This window comes from Phaenicophaeus curvirostris, chromosome 17 (assembly GCF_032191515.1).
Source record: "Phaenicophaeus curvirostris isolate KB17595 chromosome 17, BPBGC_Pcur_1.0, whole genome shotgun sequence".
In the NCBI taxonomy this organism is placed as follows: domain Eukaryota; kingdom Metazoa; phylum Chordata; class Aves; order Cuculiformes; family Cuculidae; genus Phaenicophaeus; species Phaenicophaeus curvirostris.
The window spans coordinates 14577513-14601437 of NC_091408.1; the positions used below are offsets into that span (position 1 = coordinate 14577513).

Here is a 23925-nt window from a genome sequence, read left to right on the forward strand (position 1 = left end):
CTGCCACTGTGGTGAGAACACGCCGAGCTGGCTGCCTGCATGGCAGTCCCTCTGGCAACACCCCCGGCGCCTGTGGGGATGTGGGCTTGCTGCCCGCACACCATCCTTGCTGCTTTCCTTGGCACAGTGTCAGGAGCCCAGTACTCGGCTGGCTCTGCCACCCACTGGCTCCGCGGCCCTGGAGAAGTTACTCACCTTCCTTGTGCCTCCGTTCTCCCACGCACTGCAAACCACCCTGAGATCAGCAGGGGAGAGCAGTGCTGCGATGCACTAATTCTGCTCAGCGATGCTGATCGCGCTTTTGGGGTGTCGCTGTCTCCATACTGCCGGTCTTTCTGTAGGATGGGGTTACAGCAGGTTTTGGCTGTGCCATGGTGAGAACTGCCTCCATCCCTGCCCCGAGAGGATGTGTGGGTGTGATAGGGCCTGGAGGATTGTACCAGGTACCATCAGGTGTAGAGGAATGAGATCACTTATGTTTTCCCCTGTGACCTTGATCTGTTAATTCATCCAAGCTCCCGCTAAGGAACCCTTTTACGGGCTCCCTGTGCCCTCACCAAGCCCTGGGTGGAGCAGAGCAGCCGTGTTGGAAAGCCTTGGAGCTGCTCCAATAAAAACCCATTGGAGAGCCGAGGGGGTGCGAGCTGATGGCCCTCCCCCACCACGCTGCCCCTTTGGGTTTCTCCTCTGTGCTCCAAGATGCTGAGCATAAGCTACTGTGCTATCCAGGCATCTCTTCCTTCCATCCTCTGCTTGCTTGTACCGAAGCAGAATCCCTGGTCCACCCATGATGAGACCAACGCCAAACCTCTCCCCATCCTTCCTCTGCCGGGGCAGGAGGTCCAAGCCGTGCCAGGGTGCCATGGCATCTGCTGGCACACACCTCCCCGAAGAAAAGCGCCTTTGATTCACTTGAGAGCAGAGGAAACTATTAGCCAAGCTTTGTTTTCCTGGATCCCTCCCCCTGCCGCTGACATTCAGACTAGAGCGAGGGAGACAGAAAGTGAGAGAGGGAGGGCGGGAGCGGGTGCCAAGCAGCCGCACCCCTTGTCAGCTTGGGTCAGCGCCACGTTCGTTATTAATGCTCTGTCTGGAGGTCACATTCAGATACAGCGAGCCCCAGGTCAGCCAGAGGAACAGATTAGAGCTCGCTCGCTGCTCCGCCACATACCGGCAGCACCGGCTTCTCATCCCCGGGCTGGCAGGAGTGGAACTGCGGCTCGATCGGCTGCTTCCTTCTCTTCGTCTTTCTCCTGCCTTTTATTTTTTGTAATTATTATTATTTCTTGGTGACGTCGGGCATCTCCTGAAACTGCACAGCCTCCCCTTAGTCCCGAGCTGCCGAGCGAGGTGAGGTAGGGGAGAAAATACCAGAGGCGCTTCCATCCACCCTACCAACCGTGGCTGCAGCTGGCCGGAGAGCTCCAGCAAGCAGAAGGAGCGCGGAGGACGCCGTTCGCTCGCCAGCCCCGCCAGAGGGAACAGCTCTGGGACCAGAGCATGTGTTCCCAACTTCTGGCATCGGGGTCAGGAGTCTCCCGCCTGTGACCTGGTTTCCAGCCCTGGTCCCCGCTCGCTCGCTGCTCTCGGCTGCCCATGGCTCTGAAATCCTCTCGCCCCCAGGATTTAAGGAACCAGCTTTGCTTTCTTCTCTGTCTCCGGCTGCTGCGAGGGAGCGAAAGCAAAATGCGTGGGGAGGGTGTGAGCGGAGCACTCGCAGCGCTTTGCAGCAGGCTGTTGTGCCCAGGGGGGCTTTGAAGAAGTGCCCCGACACCCGCGTCCTTCCCAACTCGCTCGCTGCACGCTGCCTGCCGGAGCTGGACCCGAAGCACGTAAGTCCAGCGGTGGGGTTCAGAGGATGGGGTGAAGCTCAGGGATGCGTGTAGCTGCGTGCCTGCGGGCAGCCCCCGCGTCCCGAGCCCCGGCCCCGAGCCAGCGTTATGATCTGATAAGTGAGTTAGTCATAGTTTCAGTTGTGCTGCGGAACGAAGGGCCGTGTGGTGCCGATGCCGAGGCGGGCTGCGTGCCGGGGAGCGCAGGGAGGAGGCTGGAGGGGCACCGGGGAGCTCACCCAGCTGGGGTGCCCAGATAGCCGAGGGCTCACCAGCGCATCCCGGGATGTCTCAGCTGCTCTTTCCCCGAGCTTGCGGAGAATTACAGCGTGGGAAGCAGGTGTTGCTATTTTGCTCTGCTTTTAATGTAAAGGGGCTGCAGGCAGCTTCCTCCTCGTGAGCCTGGCATGGATGCAGCCACCTGCCTGCTGCTCCGTTAGAGTCCCCGTCCCCCAGCCCTGCAGTGGCCAAGGGGCACAGCGAGCTTGGCAGGGGAAAGGGCAGCCGGGAGCTGCTGTTACCCACAGCTGGCAAGGGTCACACCATGCTGGGCACCACTCGTGCTGGCAGCCGTCACCCCCCAGCACCCAGGGTCCTTTGTGCCGGGTCCCACATCTCTCCAATGGGTGGCACGGCATCTCACACGCTGAAGCACCGGAGCTCACGCTGCGCCACTGCCAGCGCTTATGCTTTGGGGCTACGCCGGGGCGCAACAAACAGCTCCAGCCCCGGCCATCACACTTGGTGTGGGGCCACCAGTGAGGTGATGAGCAAAGGGGACGAAGCCGTTTGTTTGCTCTGGACGGCAGCGATGGGTTGTGACACAGAGGACAGGTTGTGACACAGGGGACCCTCCTGTTTTCCCCTGCAGCCTTCAGCAACCGGAGGGGAGGACTCCCACCCCAGCTCGTTATCTCTCGCGGTTGGTGGCCGGACGTCCTCTTTTTTTATTTATTATTATTTTGAAGAAGTCCCGGCCCGCCAGTGGGGTGACGGAGTTCGTGGGTTTGGCTGGAGCAAGGCTGGGAGTTGCAGAGTTAAAGCTCAAACTTGTTTCTTGGCTGGCCACGGCCTTTTGTGGTGCTCGATGCCCTGTTATGCCTGCCCCTTTCATGCAATTTGATAAGCCCTGGTGCTGGGAAGGAGCAGGATACCCGCACAGGCTGGCTGTTAACTCCTGCCATGCTGGGTATCACTGATTTCCTCCGGGACCTGGGAAGCAGGGAGACGTTTCTTCTCTCCCGGGATGCATGGTGCTGCCTGTTTGATGCAGGCATGCCCACAGCCCCCATGCCGTGCCTTCACCTCACCCAGGTGTGTGCATCCCAGCTGAAGCTGCGTCCCTTGGGCCCCGATGGCTCGTCGCTGTGCTGACATCAGTCCATCCCAGCACGGGGGGATTGTTGTTGGGTTGAAGCAGAGGTTGGGCTGGCCCTTAGGTCCAGGCTGGGGCTCAGAGGTGACACGTGGCAGCAGCATGGCTGAAGGCTGGCAGCAGGACCAGGCTGGGGCACAGCTGCTGTGGCTCCCAGGCATAAGCAGGGCTGTTACCAGGAGTCCTAACATAGGACTCGTTGTGGTCCTGAGCCCCACGGCATCAGAGCAGGACGTGGATGATGGAGTTGCGTAGGCAGTGCCTCTTCCCAGGCTACATGATTGGTGGTGCAGAAAAACTCCCAATGAAAGAGAAAGATGCTCTTAGCAGGTTCATTCCCTGCTGGTTTTCATCTTGAAGTCACCTTTTGTGACAGTACCGTGCTCCTGGGCTCATAGTCTCTCCATCCTGTGCCCTACACAAGGTGCAGGAGAGGACGTGGGGAGCTGTTGGCCTGATGGTGGCATCACATGGGTGGCCAGGAGCCAGAAGGACTGGAACGACCCAGCTGGGCCAGCAGCTTCCTGCAGGCTGGTGGCATCTCCAGCCCTACCAGGCACCATGGGAAGGACCAGCCACGCACCGGGAAGGATTGCAGACTGTGGGGTTTTATTTGCCAGAAAGCCTGGATGGCCCTCACCCAGGTCACCTCCAGGAGCCTCATATGGATGAGCTGGGGTGTGCCCGCTGTGATTGTCACCTCCAGCTGCAGGACCACGGGTGCCCAAGCACCTGTGCAGAGCCCATGAGGACACAGGGTGTGGACTTGCTCCTTCCTCCTCCACCATCCCACGGGGTCGCCCCAGTGCTAGCAGGAGCCTCATCCTCAGGTGGCACGGGCTGGCCAGGATTGCCAGCCTTTGGCAAGATGCCTGACCTGGGAAGCTGCTTTTGCTCATGAGCCTGCGATCGGCACTAATCCCCCAGCAACTCTTCCCAGCCTGGGACATCACCTGGGCTTCACTGCATCGTGCGGCCACCTATGCCTGGGCTCCTTCTCCCCGTCCACAACAGGACTTCTCTGCTCCAGCCCCTTGAACTGCCTTGTCACCCCAGTCAAAGTCATCCCTGGAGCACAGGAGTGTGGGGAGAGCCTTTGCGTCATGGTGGGGACTGAGAATTGCTGCCCCAAGTTCTCCTGAGCGTGGCAACACCTCCTGCGACTATTGCAAAGGGAAGGGTGCACCACTCACCCTCCTGACTGCCTGGTGGCTGGCTGAGACATAGCTGTGGGACGTATTTTGTTCCAGAGGCGGTCAGCATAGTGCCTTTTTTTCCCTTTGGAAAGAAAAACAGGCTCTCGTAGGTCATCCCCTGGCCTAGGAAGCCATTCAGACGGGTGCTAGTGACTGTATTGTTCCTTCGGAGTTTGGCTTGTGCAGAGGATGTTTCCTATCCTGCGTGGCTAATGCTGCCCTTCTGTGAGCGTATCTGGTCTTAAACCCTTCTCCTTTTTACCTCGTGTGACCACAGGTCTCCTTGAGCATGGGCGGAACTGGTCGGCCATTGCCAGGATGGTGGGCTCCAAGACCGTGTCACAGTGCAAAAACTTCTACTTCAACTACAAGAAGAGGCAGAACCTGGATGAGATCCTACAGCAGCACAAACTGAAAATGGTGAGAGCCCCATCCCAGCCCACACCTGTAGATATTTCTCAGCAAGTGCTTGTGTGCTTCCTTCAGCCAAGGGGGATCTTTACCATCTCGGACTGAAAGCTCTAGGGAGCGGGAAGCAGTGCAGGAGACCGGTTGTTCACCTGCTTGGCCTGGGGAGGTCTGGAGGAGGGGGAGCTGCTGTGTGGGAGGTGCCTGGGTGTCTGGAGCATGGCTGGTACGCGGAGAGATAAGAAGAAGCAGAAGGAGGAGCGGGGTTGTGGTGTGTTGGCCAGGTTGCGAGCTCAGTCACAGCTGTGCAGATGCTTCGAGGCTGACGATGTCGTACTGTTCCACCCTGGGGAGCGTAGAGCCTGGCTGGACCCCGCAGATCTGCGCCGTGCAGGTATCACAGCTACCTGGTCAACTGCTGGTTTGTCTCAAAGAAATGCAGAGGTTTAGGACAGTGCCAGGAAAGGTCGGTCTCGGTGCAGGTGTTAGTTGTCTTTGGGGCTATGAGCAGATGCGTACATCTCTCTGTGCCTCAGTTTACCTGTCAGAAGGGGCTGATGCTGCTTCTTTTCTGGCAAGCGGTGCAGGTTATGAATCAAGTGGGACTTGTTTGGTGTTCTGGAGATAGGATGGCCTGCTAAGAGCAACTAAGAATTATAATTATTTCATTTGTAGAGTATCCTGGGGTTTCCAGTTTCTGGCTAATAGAATTCACATGGCTAAACCCCCAAGGGGTGCTTTGAAAATGCAAAGGACAATGTTCAATGCAGGAATCTCTCCAAGCAAGCTATTACAGCAAGAGTATAAAGAAAGACAGGAAAACATTCAATGACTCATCCAGGAATTTAATATCCTAGTCAGTCTATAGGAATGAGAGAAAGAGAAGACATCGGCGATTCTTTTTTATTAATTCTCTATGCACAGAGAAACTCCTGTGTTCCCATGTTTCACTGAATTGTTTTTAGAAACAAAGCAAACAAACTGTATAAAAGACCCCAAAACCAACATAAAGACTGGAATGAAATGTGCATCAAGCCCTTTGAACGTAAAACGTTACATTATAAAGATATCATTGTTCATTACTGGGGAAAATCTGAAATAAGATCATGTGGCTTCACTGGCAGTGGAGCCGGTGTATATTAATTTACTCTTCTTCCTAATGTTGCAGAAATTATATCACGGAAGTGTTTTTCTGCAGAACCACATTTTTCCCTGTATCCGTCCCTCCAAGGCAGCCGCTAGACTTCTCCAGTCTAATTGCTCACTCTCACTTGCAGTTTATATCAGCATCATCATTTTATTTTTTGAGCATCAGAGGCTATGGGATTTGGTTGTGGAGAAGAACAATGAATGTTCAGCTGTTATTTATTGTGCTCTATTGTTTTGTGGCAACAGCAGATGCCAGAAAGCTGAATAAAATAAAAGAAGAACTGAGATTAAATTGCCGTAGACCTTCCTTCCTGACTCCTAAATATATTCACAACCAAACCAAGCCTCCCAGTCTCATCCTATAGCCAGCAGTCAGCCGTGTCCTCTGTGGAGGGAGTGCGTGGCGAGGCAGGGTGGCATCACCCGGTTTTGTTATGACATCCTCATATTATTGTGTGACCTCGCCGCCAACAGCGATCACTGATCATATGTGGGGAAACACGCTGGTTCTGATTTTCTCCCTGTTGTTTACTGAGTAAATTGAGTTAGTGAATCTCATTTGTTTCCTAAATGGGACTCGTTACTATTGTAGCCTCCTCTTCCAGGTAGGTGTGACACTGGCTTTCAGCAGCGGGAAAGCGATTTGAGGAGCTGCAGGGACTGGCAGGCAGCAGTGACCGCTGTGGGATGGGAAGCAGAGTCTGGCGAGGTCCCTCTGTCCGCAAAACGTGGCACGGCACAATGCAGAGTGGGCTATTGCTGTTCCCCACACTGGGACGGTGTTGGGAGGGATGGGGCCAGGCGTTTCAGCAGACCCTTGTCTCCTTGCGTACTGAACCCTGGCTGGCCAGAGCCCAAGCTGCTCTGGGGACCGTGGGACCCTCCCTCTGAGTATGCAGGGAGCATTCAGCATTAGGATGGAGAAGGGTTTGTGTTGCATCAGGCAAAAGTGTCTGGCATGGTGACTGTCCTTCCCTGCCTCTTCGGAGCCCACATGGTCCACATACTCCTGTATGCTGTTTGGGGTTTTAATTTGAAGACCCACCCTTTCTCTGGAGAGGTTCTCCCCTGGGGCAAGAGTAAGCAGGGGCTAGGGAGCCGCACAGGGGCCATCGGTGCATGGAGCTCCGTTTCCCCCTGTCCCCTGAGGTGCTCAATGCTCATGAGACCCTTCTCCAGCCCATTCGAGGAGGTGAGTCCCACTGCAGCCCCTGCTCTGATGGGGTTGGGTGCCGCAGATCCTCACCCTCCTCCCTCTTGCAAGCGCCCCAGTGAATCGAGGTGTTCCTGCTCCGTGGGACAGGCAGCCTGTTACTGCTGGGGCAGGGTCAGGCCACTTTGAGGCTTTGCTTTATCTGCCCTGCTGTGTGTTTTGGCTTGGTTTCACTGCCGAGCAGCTCAGATGTGTCCCGGGCATCCACGTCATTTAGCCTTGACCTTCTGCACGCTGCACTCTCTAATCTTGGCATTTAAGGAAAGAGGGCATTGGGATACAGAGTGTCCTCAGAGCTGCTCTTTTTGTTAGCAGTTAGAGATTAGGCGCTGTCTTTGCCAGGACCTCTTTGTGGTATCATTGTCGCTTTGGTTTAGTGACTGCTTGGAATTGTTTTGGCTTGTGCAGTGAACATGGGTGAGTTATCGCCTGGGCCAGTGCTGGTTTTGCTTGGAGGATCAATCTTTTGGACCTCTGAGGAACATCTCTGCAGTTCCTTGCTTTTTTTGGTGGTGCTGGCATTGCACAGCAAAGCTGCTCCAGGAGGACAGCCTGATGGCCTCTTCTTCTGGAATGTGAACAAGAAGTCTGCCTTGCCTCGGTCTCAGGAATGGAAACCGAGACCCTCCTCACCGCAGTGGCAGTGAGGTCCTGCCTGCAGGGTCACCGCTCTGCCCCTTCCCATCGCTACTGGCTGCTCCCACAGCAGAGCATGGGAGTCACTCTGTGGTTAGACCTAGTGCTGGTGTGGTCTCAGAGACGCGTTGTTATGTCACACCAGTCTGAGACTACCTGATCCTGCTTTTATGAGAGGTGGAGGCTGGTGCTGATGGAGGCACCTGTGTTGGTAGCGGGTTTGGAAGCTGTTTTGCTGTTCCTGCCCTGTCAGGAGAGGAGAGGCCAAATTTATCAGGATGGTTGCTCTACCTGCAGGGCAGAAGGATAGAGAAATATCATGCCCTTGGGCTGGTGGCATCTCCAACTCCTCCTCCAGGATGGACAGTGCAGGTGAACTTGAACAGTGGGAGGCAGTGTCCAGCGCCTGGGACAGCAGAAAGGGAGGCAGAAGAAGAGCTGCCCATCGCCACCAGGCTGGGAGTCGATGTGACGGGGCTGGCTGGGGACCGAGTGTCAAGGAGGGCCACTCAGAGGAGCAGCTATGGAGTGACCTCTTGTGTGGGGTTCTGTTCTCACTGCACACAGCGTATCTCCTTGGTAGTCTTGGCAAGGCAGACTGCTCAAGTGGCACCAAGTCCTGGGTTAATCCTGCAAAAATACCTGGTGGCAGGTAGAGAACAGAGACCCTGTGGACCAGTACAGCACAAACGGGCACCAAAGTGCCCACAGCAAATGGTCCTGGCACCTTTCTGTGGCCACACAAGTCATCACTTGGATTAAGAGGACGTTGTGATGATGGGAGACCCCTGGTCCTAGGCATAGCTTACAGACTCTTCCATATCAGCTGCAGTCGTGGTTAGGATCAGCCCTGTGGTTGCTTACAGAGGCAAAGCAGCGAGGGACTCTTTCCTGGGCAGAGTGCCTGGAGCAAGGTGGCACAAGGGGGCTGGGGTGAGGTGGTGGCCTGAACGTTGTCTCTAGATGTAGCCAGAATCGGCTGTCTGATTCGTATCGTCTTCCCCAAATACGGGCAGTAGGGTCTGCTGGGAGGGGAACCCGCGGTGCCCCCGGGGCAGTTCACTCGCGGGCCCCTGAGCTCGGGCCAACTAGGATGCTGAGGTGGAGACTGGTTCCCGGCTAATTCCCCAGCGAGGAGCCCACTCCTGCCCGCGGCTGAGTCACGGACCCGTGAGTAAGAGGCAGAGAAGTCTTTGCCATAGTAACGTCAGCGCTTTGTCAGTGCATTAGCATGATGGGGAACTGCTGCTTCAGACAGAAACGTGCGGTTGCTGAATCGCCGCTGTGGCAGAGGTGCGAGTGCCGGCAGTGCCGGGGCATCGCTGCCGCCACCAGGACACGGCAAGGGCACCGCGGAGCCCTGCCTTCCTCCTGCTGCCTCTCCGCACCTCCTCAGAGCCCTTCCTCAAGTGCCTTTTTTCCCTCTCTCCTGCACAGTTTGATAAAAATAGATTTTCGGCAAGCAGTGTTTCCAAGCAAAAAGCAGTTTTATTTGTTTGTTTTATCTGGAAGTTTTTTAAAGGATTGGAAAGTTGCAGGGGGGAGAAGGGGGAGCCAGCTCTTCCCAGCACAGATATCCAGCAGCAAAGTTAGCGTTTCCACCATGGCTTTATCTTTTCATCCATGTAAATAAACGTCCTACACACGTCATTCGTGTGGGGTTTGCAGGGAGAGCCGGAGATGATGGGCCTGTTCCTACTGGCAATATTTACTCAAGCAACAAGAGCAGGAAACAATAGCAAAGCCAAGACTTTTCCTTCAGTTCGGCAGGAGGGAGCAGCTCTCTGTGCCCTCACAGCTGCAGCACATGCCCCAGCGAGCAAGGACAGGGCTGTCCCAGGGCAGGACGATGCACCCAGTAGCTCGTCTTCAGGATGCTGTGCTGCACGGAGCGTCCCCACTGGCAACGGCCTCCCTGGCACAGGAGTCAAAGTCCTTTGGCAGCGCCTGCCATAGGGTTCACGAAAGCTGGTGCACAAAAACACTGGCTGGGCCCTGTCTGGGGCATCAGTGTTGTTATCTGCAGATGAGCGTCAGGCTGCGGCCGCGCACATTTGTGTAGCTGGAGCCGGTCTCTAGCGGTGTGCAGGACGGACCTGTCCCACCTGTGTGATGGGTGAATGTGGGACCACAGCTCTTGCCCTGCCGGCTTCTGCGTATGTCCCTTGTCCACGCGTCAGTGCCATCTCACCACCACCTGGGGCTGGAGCTCTGCCTGGAGCTGCGCTGCCCATTGAGTGGTAGTCAAAACTTTTGGCCAGTTGAGGCCGTGCTGCCAGGCTTTCAGCTGGCAGGTCCAGTCCCGGAGGACTGATTTTCAGAGGGTTTACTCAGAAGAGCTGTGGCAGTGTTCGCATCCCTCTTGGCCCTTCAAACAGGACCAGTGCTGTGTGCACCCTGTCCTGCTAGGCTTTCCTTCTTACTATCCTCTGTCTCTTCCCCAGGAGAAAGAAAGGAACGCCAAGAGAAAGAAGAAAAAAGGCACCACTGTTCAAAATGAAGAAGCTGCCTTCCCTCCCGTGGCCGAGGACGAGGAGATGGAGGTGTCGGGGACGAGCGGCAACGAGGAGGAGATGGCTGAGGAGGCAGAGGGTGAGGCAGAAGGGAGGCTGTGATGTGGGGGAAGTGCTCAACTCTTCTGGCTTTGCTGTATGGTTGTGGTAGAGGCAACATGCATGGCCTCTGTGGGGCTGCAAATGTCAGCGCTGGAGGGGGGTTGCGTCTGTCACCCCAGTGCCACACCGAGATGATGGCATCCCGCAACACGAGAGGCTCATAGGGTTTTGAATACGTCTGTATTTTACACTTGCGAGGAGTGCCCTGGATCACTTTCCTCCTCCTATGTCTGTCTGGAGAGATGTTTGTTTTGGGAAGGTCGTGCAGTGCAGGAGCTCTGTTGCCAGCAGCCTCAGCCATGGCTACCAGGCACCCACAGCAGGCATGGAGAGGTGTGTGGCTGCCTTCGTGACCCGTGGGCTCCTCATTCCTTGCATCAAGGCTGCACGTAAAGGCCTGACCCGGGACTTGGAGTGATCCCAGCAGCTTCTCCTCACCCTGGAGGAGAGCAAGTCCTTCGGTTTCCAATTTCCATCAGCACACGCCCCCCAGAGCACCCAGCTTACTGGGGCCTGGCACGCTTCTCTGCTTTTGTAAACTGCATTTCCTGGTGTTTTTCCCAAAAGGAGGGTCCCCATGCACTCTACAGGGCTGTAACTGCGGGCTCTTGAGGAGCTTAGCATTGACTCAAGGTTTTGGTGTGTCCATCCCCGTCCCATTAGGGCATCGCTGCTGCTGCTGCCAGCAAAGGAAGGGGAAGCTGTGATCTCCCATCAGTGAGGCTGGTGAACCGTAGCAGGTCTTTTCCTCCTCCTTTCCCTTTAAAGGCAGCGTTTTCCTCCCTCCCAGCTATACCAAAGAAAGGAAACAACTTGAAAGTGACAATTTTCAGCTATTTATCGCTTAGAAAGCACGGCAGCAAATTTGGAGAAAATGTGCATAATTTTCCAACAATAGCCCTATTTGACTTTTGTCAAAGTAATTTAATAACTTAACTGGCACTGCTGGCACCATGCTGGCTCCTGGCCTTAGCACCCAGGCTAATGGGACTCAAAATGGGAAATCTTTTCAAATCAGCATTGCAAGTGACTCATTACAAGGCAGATTCCAGGTAAATCTTTGTGCGAGGTGATACGTGACTCAGAGACACAAAGTAAAAGGTAGTTATTGCTCTTTGTAAGAGTGCCTGAGAGGAAACAATGTATTCTTGAGATTAGAGACGGATCTCTTGACATGCTTCTGAGCCTTATGTTCCAAGCCTCATCTTGTATTCCGTGGCTGGGGTGGGCTACAGAGCTGAAGAATGGCATAAGCGGGTGGGGAAGGGATGTCAAGGGCACAGAAGTGCCAGGGTGATGATACACAAGACGGCCGCTGGCTCTGGGGTGACCTTTGGGGATGCTCAGGCGATAGCCTGGGGTCACAGAGCCACGTGGCCAGGCAGGGAGGGAAGAGGCAAGGAATTGGCGTGGGAGTTACGGTGTAGACCGCAGATTCAGCATCTGGAGGGAGTGTGCTGGAGCCTAGAGCTTGGCTGAGCCTGGGGCAAGCCACCGTTGGATGTCTCAGTGTGGCGTTCAGAGTAGCTTCAAGTGTCAGTCAGGGAGAGTTTGGCTGAGCACACTGTAAACCTTGTTCCTGATGGGGGACAGGAGACCTCATTGCTTGATTGCAAGTGAGAAAAGGTTGGGGAAGGGTGAGATTCTTGACGAGGGTGGCACATTTTCGTGCAAAGGAGAGATGGATGTGCTCTGACGTACAACTCTTCAGACACAGTCCCTCTGTGCCACTCATCTTGCTGGTGTTTAAAGCTGTCCATGCTGCTAGGCAGAGAGATACGTCAAGTTATGCACAGTTGGAAGGCTTCAGGCATGAATATGAGAGCTGTGCCTGCTGGGGACATGCTGAGGTGGGACCATGGAAGTCTCCTGGTGCTCCTGGCCCTGGCTGTGTTTGTCCTGCAAAGGCTTGGAGGAAGCAATCCTCTCTCCAGCCATAGAAACAGTCTCTCAGCAGCACCTTGACTTGCAGCAGGGCATGAATGCTTGTGCTTCCAGCTCGCTTCAAGCTGTTGGTGGCAGATTTGAGAGTGATCCTTTCCAGGTAATAATTAACCTGTCCTGCAGCACTGCCAGCACTTTGCTTTCGCCAGCTCTGACCTCCTTTCTTTTGCCACTGGCAGCTTAAATAACAACAAACATGTGCAGTGTTTTGGGATTGTCCCCAGCTGCCCTGGGGGTGGCAGAGCCAGGGACACAGGCAACATCAGTCAGCGAGCAGAGTGCCAGCGAGGTGCTGGTCCCGGGGGAGCAGAGCTGATCCAGAGCCATGGGTGAGAGGCTGAAGAGGGAACAGGTCCTGTCCTGCAGATCCAGCCGGCAGCCGGAGTGTTTCCTTAAAATCCAGCTTCCCAGTTGCTCACCCTCCATAGTCTCCAGCTTTTTGGATGTGTGGTTTTGCATTTGGATGGGGGTTAACAACAGTCATCATTCTGGGCAAGCAAAGGGGCCCCCAGAGCATCTGCTCAGTAGGCTCTGGATCCCAGCACAGCTCTCCCAGCCCTGGGATCGTCTCCCCCTTGAAGGAATGAGGGCGTTCTCCTCCCATGGGAGGAGGCGGAGGCAGCGATATGGGAAGCGAGAATCTCGGGCTGATCCTTATTTTTATTTCTTCCCTTTTCTCAGCTGCAGTAAATAACAGCTCCGACACTGAGAGTATTCCCTCACCAAGGCCTGAAGCCAAAGAAGGAGGCGAAAACGGGGCCAAGGCACCACCTGGACCGGGAGGTGACTCCAGCGCCGAACCAGCAGTCAAGTTGGAAGAGGCTCCTACACCCCCTGACGCACCCCCTGCTCCCACCACGAACCCTGCTCCTGCTACCAGCCCTCCACCAGAGGCAGCTCCAGAGCCGCCCAGCAGCGAGGAGAAAGTGCAGGAGGACCTGGTGGTGGACGTGGTGAAAACGGAGGAGCCGGAGGAGAAGGTGAGCGAAGAGCCCTGCAAGAGCGAGGTGAAGAAGGAGGAGAACGAAGACAGCCAGGAGAAGGACAAGGGGAATGACAAGAAGGCAGAGAGCAGTGTCAGCGGTGGAGGGGCAGCGGGGATGGAGGGGGCACCGAAGGCTGAGAAGAAGGAGAGTCATAAAGGCACTAAAGGTCCCGGAGTGAACCCCGACAGTGACTCCAGTGCGACCTGCAGCGCGGATGAGATGGATGAGCAGGATGCTGTGGACAAGAGCAGGTAGGATCAAGGGAGAGAGGTGGGCAAGTGAATGGCCTAAGGGCCAGGTGAGCATCTCTGTTGTGTGCCACAGTGCCCACGTGCACTTTCATGAGCTCCTCCTTGGCGATATGAACTCTCAGGCTCTTCCCCAGGTAAAGGAACATGCCCAGCTGTGTCCTTGTGTGGTCATGACCCTTTGGCTATCGCTTTGCAAAGGGGCCATGACGCAATGAGCAGTGCGATGTCCCAGCGTGTGGGTGCTACTGGACAATGACTGCAGGCAAGGTGTTAGGCGCAGAGCTGCTGCATCTGCTGCTGGCAGCCCGTATGGGTGATGCAACGGAGCAGGACGTGTCCTCATGGGGTGATGTGCCAGCATCCAGGGCTGGGAACAGCTTGTGGCTGAGCTGGCACTGACCGAAGAGATGTGACTTCAGGGATATGTTCAAAGTGCAGAGAGGGGGCAAGTTGCTCCCTTGGCGGAGGTGCTGCTTGGATTTGTAGGGCTGAGTTATCCATCCTGGCTGTAAAGGGAGAATGGTGTGGGCTTGCGTGAGCTTTCCTGGGGCCATGCAACTGGATCTGCACCTGAGCCACTGCGGTCCCAAGCCCTCCACCCTCCCCTGGGGCCGGCATCCAGGGATACCTTGGACCCTTCATGGATGGTTCTTGGGACAGGGAGGGGAAACACTGGCCTCTTCCTTGGAGAAACATCCTGCTCCTCTCCTGGCTTTTCCAACAGAGCACTTCCCACCTGAGAGCCTCATAAATGGAGAGAGAGTTTCCTATTTTTTGAAGAATATGTATGAATACATGTGTCTTTGTAGTACTGATTTCTCTGGCAGCTTCTGCTGCTATCGATGCTGGCTCCTGGGCCAGGTGGGACTCCTGAGTCCACCCTGCCTTTGCACGTAGGGTCAGCAGTCCCCTGCTGCCTCAGAGCTGGGCCAGGACTGGAGGCTGGCATCCCACATCCCACTCCTCACATGCCTCCTGTGGGCATGCAGGGGGCAGTTTGGCAGCAAGATGGGTGCTGCCAGGCTGGGCGGGCTGCCTGCAGCGCTGGAGATGGGGCTGTTTAAAAAACAACCAAGCAAAGCAGTGGAAGATGGCAGCCAGGAGCCACTGTGCATCTCCACCACCCCTCCTGGCAGCTACGCTTTCCTGGTGATGGATGCAGGAGCCAGTGGGTGGGTGCTACTGGTGCAGGAACATCCTCTGTGCTGCCCGGCCACGCCAGGAGAGCAGCTCCTCTTGCTGCCAAGCGGCTGGAAGCAGCACTGAGGGTGCCGAGGGGTGGTGCAGATGCCGTTGGCTCCAGCGTCATGGCAGATCTGGGGCCTCTTGGCTGCAGTGCTCCTCTCCAGCAGTGGCTGGAGTCCAGCACTACCCCTCTCCACCCTCTTCTACTTCCTAGACAGGAGAAAACCTCCCAGCAAGGGAGAGTGAAGCCAGTGGGGCTGCACTCCTCAAGTTTAACATTAACCCAACTGAAGATTGGACAGCAGCAGCTTGTACAGAGCAAGTTGTCTTGGGAGCAACTTTTTCATCCCCAGCTCCTTGCTGAGTCAGCACCCATCTCACTTGTCAAACAGTTACCAGCTTCCAGGAATATAAAACATTGAACAGGCGTCCTTGCAGCTCCTGGGCCACTCCTCTCATCCAGAGCTTGCCGGCGCAGGAATGCTGAGCCGACACTGGCGCCCGGTGCTGCCCAGGCTGGGAGCACCCATGAGGCAGTCTGCAGCCAGATCGGAGTTTCCAGCACAGTCCTGCTCCCGGTGAGGACTCTGTGCCCTTCCCCAGCGTAGCTTTGCTCCCTTGCCTTTCCCGTTAGCCTTTCCCAAACGCTCGCAGGCGTTTTCCGCAGCTGTGCTGCTGCAGCGTGACTTGCAATGAGCGGGACGAGGCAGCCAAGATGCCGCGTGAGCCGCCCCGTCACTGCATCACCCGATGCTCACCCACCCACCCGGTGCCGGCGGGGCGTGGGTGCTCTTCCTGCACTTGGAGAAGCATCGAGCTGTCCGCGACATCTCCCAGAAGGGGACGGAGGGTGGCTGGGGTGTCCCCACGGCAGAGGGAATGTGTGCAGGGTTGGTGTGAGACATAAGGGCAACCTTTTTTGTGTCCTCCTGCAGTTTGCACTGGCAAATACAAGCCCAGGATAAGCAGTCACAGCTTTAACTCATCAAAGCTGAAGAAGGCAGTTAACTGTCTGTGATTCCATGCAGTGTGTGCTGCAAGAGGGCTGCTGCTAGCACTGTCAGTCTGTGGTTCAGCACGAGGTCACGCCAGATGGGAACGTATGAGGGAGGCCACGCACAGTCACCCGCTGCAGCCCCGCAGCGCACGGAGGAGGCGCCTGCCCGTAGGCAGCACCAAGCCACCCCCGCGCTGCCGGAGGTGCGAGGGCTGTGCTGGGCCAGCACCGCAGCGCTGCTGTGGCCCTGGCTTGGGGGGGAGCCCGTTGGGAAGATCTGGGAGCCGTTGCCTTTGCACAACCACTGCATGTGCAAGGAATTGCGTTTGGCTGGGTCATGTATCAGTGTGTTGGCTCACCTGGCAAAGAATCTGGTCCCTGTCTCAGCGATGGAAGGTGAAGGATTGTGTGGAACACAGTCCTGATTACACTTAGCGCTTCGTGCCTGGGAGGGGACATTTCCACACTGCCAAGGCTCACATGTGGTTGTGTCAACATCTACCTGCTCAAACCCTTTTCCTGTGTTTGGGACTGCTGGTTGGGTTTGGGACACCCCAGGTTGGCAGCAGGTGGCTGTGAGATGCTGAGGGTTGTTCAGCCGGTGCCTTCCAGAGCACAGCACCCAGCAGAGAGCCCTGTGTCCAGTGCAAGATCTGCTGGGAGAGACACAATAAATTAGATTATTTGCATATTGATGAATTTAATACTGACTCTGGTTTACTGAGCATAAGGATCCCTGAAGGCTTTCAAAAACCTGAGGCGATTAAGTGTGCTTAGAGGGACCCATAGGGTGCTTAAATACATCTCTGCAAGCGCCGTGAGTGCACGGGTTGACTGGAGGGGCACTTGCTTTGCCGGGGCAGGCAGGGCCCTGCTTGCTGATCAGGCTTCCTACTCTCTGGAAGATCAGGCTGTTTAGGTGTGTGTCCTTCTCCTGCTGTGGAGAAGAGCGGTGCTGAACACAACTGCAGCTGCTGAGATCTGTCCCATGACACTAGTGAAGTGGAGCTAGCTCAGCGCTGCCGGGTTGGTCACATCCCGGTGAGCACCAGGACCCATCTCAGCCCCGGGGCGACACGTCACCAGGCTGGCAGCCCTGGCATCGGGAGGGAAGTGGAGCAGAGGAGCTGTTTGCCAGCACCAGGAGCCAAGCTGGCTGGCAGCACTGGCTGCCCTGGCTCCCAGATGAGGCTTGCCCAGAAAAAAATTGCCCTTTTTTAAAAATAATAAAAATGATCAGCCCTTTTGGGCAAAATCAGAGCCCAAAGTGCCAGGCGAGCGGGGCCAAGGCTGCAGAACTTGCTGCGAACCTGGGCTTTCCTCAGCCCAGAGCCCCAAAGGAGCAGAACCGCAACTCAGCATGGTGCCAAGGTCTCAAGAGCAAGTGCTGGGTGCCCTTGTCCCCAGCCACACCTCAGCAGTCCTGGGGGCAGTGCACCCTGCCCAGAGCCCCGTGTCCTCCCCGGCACAGCTTCACCACACCCTTGTGGCCCCACAGGTAGACATCATTGCAATTATTTGGGAGCAGCTCAGATTTGCTGCCCCTCACATGGTCTCGTCTGGGTGCCTCACCAAAGCACCTCGATCCCAATCTGGAGGTGGGTTCCCTTCTGCTCTGATGCTGAGCGCTGCGCAGAGCGAGGGCTGGGGCAGTCCCAGCACCACAATGAGTTTATTCCCTGCACATGGCCCCGCCACGCTTGTTTATTCATCCAAGGGTGAGCATGGGATGACCTTGAAATTTATAGGCTGAAGAGAGCGGTGAAATAACAGCTAAAATAAACAAATCAAACTATAAAGCTTGAAAACTATGAACTGGCTTCAGCAAGTTGGAGTCAGGAAGGAGAGAAAGTGGAGATGGCCTGGAAAGACATGGTCCCCAGGGTCTCAGCACAAGTTTAGGAGCTGGATGCACCAAGGGTTTGACCCATGGGTTTCACACATCTCCATACCAGTCCTGTTTCAGTGGCAACATGGAGATGCCCACCTCTTACTGTTGGCACGGGGGCTTGGTGCAGCCCTCTGACTGTCTACCAGACAACTCAAACAGCCAAGGGGAAGAGCAAATGGAGGGGGTGCAAGGATGCAAATCCCATCCAAATCCAGCCTCCTGTCTTTCAAGTGATCAAGTGCCCAAGCCACCTGCACATGGTTGCTTGCCCAGGCTTTAGCACCTTGATAAAAGACAGTCCTTGAAGAGAATCATGAGGCTGATCCGATGCACTGGCTGAGCACCATGTGTGAGCTCCAGAGAATGGCGTGGTGCCCAAGTGAGATATGAACTAGTCACCCTGCTTTGTAACTCCTGGCTCTGGCTCCATGCTCCAGTTCTCCCTCGGGTTTATTCTGGACAAGAACAGATTTGCTAGAAATAGTTAGCGTAGGAGATGAGGGAAAGAGGACTTGAGAGCCTGTTGAGTTGGATGTAATGATCTTGTTTAAGCACACAGCCTCACAATGGTTGTCTTCTCTGGAAACCAGGGTTTGAATCCCTTCCTGCTCTTTGCCTCCCTTCAGCCTCATCGTCCTGTGGCAAAGTTGCCCCAGTTGCTAGCTGGACATTGCTGGGCCGGGTTGCATTCCTCTCTGGGCCTGCCCCCCTTGACCGAAACAACGCAGGGATGCCTGCAGCCCACCAAGATTAAGGTTGAGACACCTCCCCAGCACCTGCAGGACCCCTGTGCTCTGGGCAATGCAGCAGATTTTCCTGCTTAGCAGCGTCCTGTTGGACAAGCATCCTTGCGGTGGATGCTGAGATATTTGGAGTGGTGGTTGCCATCTAAATAGGTTTGGGGCCAGGGCTGCAGTTTGCAGTGCTGGAAGCCCAAGCGCACGTTGCGTTCGAGAGTCTGAAGTCCCAGCAACAAGCAGTGGTCCAACATGATCTTCTAATGAAGAGAATGACCTCTAGGCTTGGCAGCATAAAACAGAGGGGTACAAGGAGCAGGGGAGCGATGAGGAGTGGAGCTTGTCTGTGGCATTGCCTGGTTTACGTGTGTGTTCTGTGTCCAGGTTGCTGTCCCCTCGGCCAAGCCTGCTCAACACCACGAGCGATGCCAGGCTGAACTCCTCGCCACAGAAGCCACTGGACCTGAAGCAGCTGAAGCAGCGAGCTGCTGCCATCCCTCCCATCGTGAGTACCCCACGGCGAGAGATGGGGCTGGCAGGGCGGTGGCCACGTGTACCATGCGTGCTCTTCCATCAGGCTGCCTCTGCTGCACGACCTGAGTGAGGGTTGCAAGGATGTGGTTAACCCTGCAGATGGCCAAGCTCATGGTCTGCAGAGCTGTGTTTGGGTGGTGCAAGATCCCCAGCCGAAGGTGCTCTCTGTGTGCTGCCTGTTCCCAGCTGCAGGAGCGACTGCCAGCAATGTGTGGATGTCCCTTGAGCTCTTTTATCAGAAAGTGGTGGGAGGTCTGGAAAAAGCTTGTTGTCGCCACATGACTGCTGCCTCCCATCACTTTAAAAAGTGACTGTGCACCTTCCCAGCCCTGTACTTCTCATCTCATGTTCTTGAAGGATACTGTGGAAGAAGTATTTATGCTCTTCCCCATCCAGAAGCTCTGCTTGGTCCCCCTTTTTGGCTATTCAGGAACTGTATACTGAAATAACATGTATTCTCCAAGGCTGGTGGTTTCTTCTGGTTGAGTGGTTTGGGCTGTGACGAAAGCACCCTCGTATCTCCAAGGTCAATGCTAGAGGAGCAGCCACGCAGGGTGGGCAGGAAGGAAATCCCTGCATTTGGGTTTTGAGTTCTCGAGGAGGACCTGTTCATGATGCTTTTCCAGTTTCTTGTGTTATGGCTTAAGATGTGGCTGCTGTAATGTAACGTCTGGCAAAAGCTGGGCACTTAACTATAGGTCTGAGGTCTGCAACAAGGGAGGTCTGAGACTCTCCTGTAGTGTCACCAGCACAGAGCTGATGCTCTTGGTTGTGGAGTTTTTTCAGTCCTGTGGCTGGTGAGCTTTGGAGCCTTGTTTGGGATGGTAAGACTTGCAGTGATAGTGTGGGGCAGGTGCTTCTTGTAACACCTTGATGTCTCCAAGGCTGCTACGGATGACAACAGCATATGGGAAGTGTCACCAACTCTTATTGATTTGCAGATTTCTGAAGGTTTCTCAGAGGGGATATTGCAGAGTGGGAGCGCAAAGCCTCAGGTGCCTCCTCATGCCTTAGCCCTCTACCAGCAGCAGATCACGAAAGCCCACGAGTCTGCCCGTGAGGACGTGCCCCCGAGCAAGCTCATGCAGTCCCAGCAGCAGCAGGCTGAGAAGGAGCAGCAGCAGCCAAGCAGCAGTCCCAGGGGAAAGAGCAGAAGCCCCGCTGTTGGCGACAAGGAAGGTAGGAGGGAGTGTGTGTTGGTGCGTGTTTATCCACACAGAAGTGCCTGGTGTGTGCAGCTGTGTGCAGACGGCAGCTTTCTTCTTCTTAGGTGGAAGCTTGCTTCAACCCTTGAAAGCTCTTTAATAGCATCTTGAAGCAGGACTAGAGAGGCATGGCTAATTTCCCATGTTCATTAGACAGTACATCATGTCTCATTGAGTCTACAGCAAACACCGGGCCAGTGTCGAGCGCTGAGGAGGTGAAGATTGCCTTTATTAGCGTCTCTGCCATTCGCTTGAGAGCAGAGGGGCCTGGAGGTATGCCAGAGGTCTGGGTACAATGGCTCTTTTCTACCTTGCTGGCTTTCTATAAAGAATGCTTTTAATGCTCAGCGGGGACCATTATTTCATTTAAAATCAATGCTAATACTGTGACTCGGAGTCCAGAGGTTCCTGTAAAGATTCCCAGTGCTTTCTCCCCGGAATAGCTCTGATGTGGTTTGGCTGCCTAATGAGCAATTCCGAGTTTCCCACCATAGACCATCTGAAGCATTATTAGCTTGAGCACCTGGGGACCAAGGTTAAGGAGAGACTAGAGGTCCTGATAAGACCATCCTCTAAATGTGTTTTTAATCTGAGTATCAGAGTCTGTTCCTGTTCAGAGTCTGTCCCCAGCCTTTGTCACCAGCCTGTGGTTGCACATGAAGATCAGACGCTGTCACCAGTGGCATGATCAGAGGCAGGGTGTTTGGACTGGGAGGGTGTGATGTCCCCTGATGCTGGATCCTGCACAGGGATGGGTGCAGCTGCAGAAATGACCTGTTTGTGCTTAGAAATGGAAGGTGAATGAGACTATGACGATGAGACAGATCTGCAGTGGACCTGGCTGTGATCTTTGCTGGAAAATCACTGCACTGGTTCTCCCTACAGTGGCCAGGATCTCAGCAGCCTGCTCTGCAGTGTCCAGGCCCAGGTATTTATTCTTCAAGCTGTCGTGACCCTCTGGGCAGAATGATGTGCTTGCAAGAAGAGTTGGTTGCTGGCATTTGGCCAGACGTTTTTTAAACATTAAATAAGGCCATGTGTGCATCACACCTCCGGGATGTTTTGCATATAAGCTCTGTCTTGAAAGACAGAGAATTTTTGCTGAGTTGTAATGGTGCTGTCTGTGAAGTCCCACCTCCACCTGACCTCATCCTGCTGTGCTCGTGTTTTCTGCCCAGGCAGGACAGTTCCTCTGCATCTCTCCCCCACAGCACCAGGTAATCGGGTTTAATCTCCTGTGCTGCAATCCTGTGTGGATCTGACCTTGCACAGCTCAGCTTCCTGGTGAGCCAAGTGGCACAGCCAGGGCTTGAAGTGGGAGTCCTCTCCACTGGCGTCCCAGTGCTGCAGCTCCAGCTTCCTCCTGGCTTCAGGAGGATGAGGAGGTGGGACAGATTTGTGTGTGTTAGGTACAAGGCAGGGTTTAGGGGCTGGAGATGAACCACGCTATTCTGCGACCTCTTGGCTTCATTATTCAATGCAAAGGAGGGATACCCAGGTGGATTTTTTATGCCTTTGTTCTTCGTAAAACCCTAATGATATGAAGAACTTTGTTCTCTCCTCTCATACCTCTCTAGTGCTCTGAATCTTCCATGTTAATGCAACTGATTACACCTCCCTGCACCCCTGCAAGCATCTCAGCAGATCTTGGGCTCCAGCTGTGTGATCTCCATACCCTGCAGAGCTGTGCGTGCCTGCTGGGTACCTGCGTGGGGCTGGGCTGCAGGTGGACCATAGGGAACCATAGCTGGTCTTCTCTCTTCATGGTGGGAATGCATCTCCCATCCGAGAACCAGCAGGGTTGTGATGAGAGCCATCTCAAGTGGAGACATCAAGTCCCTTATTGCTCTGGTTTCAGTTTGGCTGTGGGCTCAGGCAGCTGCTCAGTGTTGTCCCTGCCTCTTGGAGCACATCCTGGCTGTGGAACAGGGGCTAGAGGGGAGATAACCAGATAGTCCTGGCAAATCTCTGTGTGTCCCTTCCCTCTTCTGCACTCCACAGCATTCCAGTGAAGTGGGAAGCATCCAGTTTGCAGACTGTCGTGCTGCCACAGCACTTCTACATGGACCTCACATTAAACAGGAGAGTCCAGCACACCCTGCAAAGCTTTCAGGAGAGCAGCCCCATGCCGCCCCCCTGCAAGGGGTCAGCTCCGCCAGAGCAGGTACTCCCGTTCCTCCCTGCTTGATAAGAGAGCTTGAACTCTTGCAACCACTCCAGAGATCAACATCCTTCACACCGCTCTGGATCTGCTTCAAAGCCAAGTCTTGCACACATCCTGGCTGAGGCGTTGGCTGCCTCGCAGCCGCTGGCTGGGGCCGTATCGGCTTGGAGGGCAGCCAGCTGAGCTGTACCTTCCTGAGTGCTGCCCTCCCCTGCCCTGCCTTCCAAGATGAGCTTCTAGTCACGGGGCTGGGCAGAGGCAGGCAGCCCTGCTGGATCTCATTGACAGGCAGACGGATCCTTTTTCCCACTGCTGAGTTGCTGTCGGGCGTATCTTTGGTTATCACTCGGCTGTTTGAAAGCCAGTGCTGTGTTTTGTGTTGATTTAGTTGTGTTTCATTTGGCCTTTGTAGGCGAGGGGGAGCCAAGAGCATTAATTTGGATGACGGATCATATAAACTCTGACTCCTTCACTCCCATTCCAGGGCTTGATAAATGGTAATAGGAACTCTCTCTTCCCCACGTAAGTGCTATTTTATCAAAAGCTGGCTGAGTTATAGCCACCCTCTAATGCGTGGCAATTAGGAACTGGCCACATTTCACAGGCTGGAGAGGCAGGCAGGGGAGGGGACGACTCCCGTGGGGAGGGGAGGAGGACAAGGCTCTCCAAGAGCCTTCTAGGGTGCACGTAGCCTTGGCTGACACTGGTTTGGCATCGAAGAGGATCTTCAGCTGGGACATCCCAGTGCCGTTCGCCTTCGCGTGAGGAGAGCCAAGCGAGGCTGAGCTGAAGGGGAGAAAATAGGGGAGTGTGGATGTGCCAGGGCCTCTCCATCAGTCTGGAGGATGAGCCTGGATTCCCCCATACTGGCAGGACAAAGGGATCCTCTGTGGGATCCAGGGGAGAGAAGAGGCTGCAGCCAAGGTCTGGCCCCACTGGCTGCAGGGGTGTGGGAGCCTGGACACCTCTGCCTGTGCGTAATGGATTTCTTCTCTCACTGAAGGGAACAAGAATAATCTCCTGGTTTCAGAGTACACTGAGCATTAATAATGATAATGCAGTAAAGCCTCATTAAACTGGGCCTCTGATAATCTACTTGCCCTGTTATTAGGCTTAGCAGGATTCAGGCATCTATTTTTATCAAAAAAAAAAGGCATCTATTTTTATCAAAAAGAAAGGCTGAGTTCATTTGTGATTGCTGTTGTTTATGGCCCAGTTTCTAATTTCTGGTCAGTGCAGCTTTTATACAGGTGGGTCTGGGGAAGAAAGGGCGTGCAAAGTGTTTATCGATCACAAACAAATCCCACCACACCTGCCTGCAATCCATCCAGAAAAGGCTCTGTCTGCTGAGCCAAGCGTGAGGATGCACTTGGGTTGGTGCATAGGAAGCCCCTCTTCCCCAGCCCCTGCAGAGCGCAGTAGGGTTTGGGTGTCCCCAGCACGTGCCTTCTCCATCATCAGGCACTTCTTGACCTCTGAGCAGCCTTTTGGTAACCGGGCTGAATCCCGTATACCCCAAGACAGATAATTTCAGGAAGCTTTCCTGCCCCCAGCCCTGGTGCCTTGTGGGTGACCAGCAACTGCCTTGCTCCCCGCGGAGGCATCTG

The 23925-nt window shown here is 55.0% G+C and overlaps 1 protein-coding gene across 14 annotated transcripts in view; it reads left to right on the plus strand.

Annotated features, from left to right (window-relative positions):
* Nucleotides 1-23925, plus strand: part of NCOR2 (nuclear receptor corepressor 2) — a 258401-nt gene that overhangs the window by 203143 nt on the left and 31333 nt on the right. For all 14 annotated transcript variants that reach the window (XM_069871338.1, XM_069871343.1, XM_069871331.1 and 11 more), the window contains 5 exons: nt 4681-4823; nt 10254-10401; nt 13050-13605; nt 18800-18920; nt 19891-20128. In XM_069871338.1, coding sequence (XP_069727439.1) covers nt 4681-4823; nt 10254-10401; nt 13050-13605; nt 18800-18920; nt 19891-20128 — 1206 coding nt within the window. The remainder of the gene's footprint in view (nt 1-4680; nt 4824-10253; nt 10402-13049; nt 13606-18799; nt 18921-19890; nt 20129-23925) is intronic.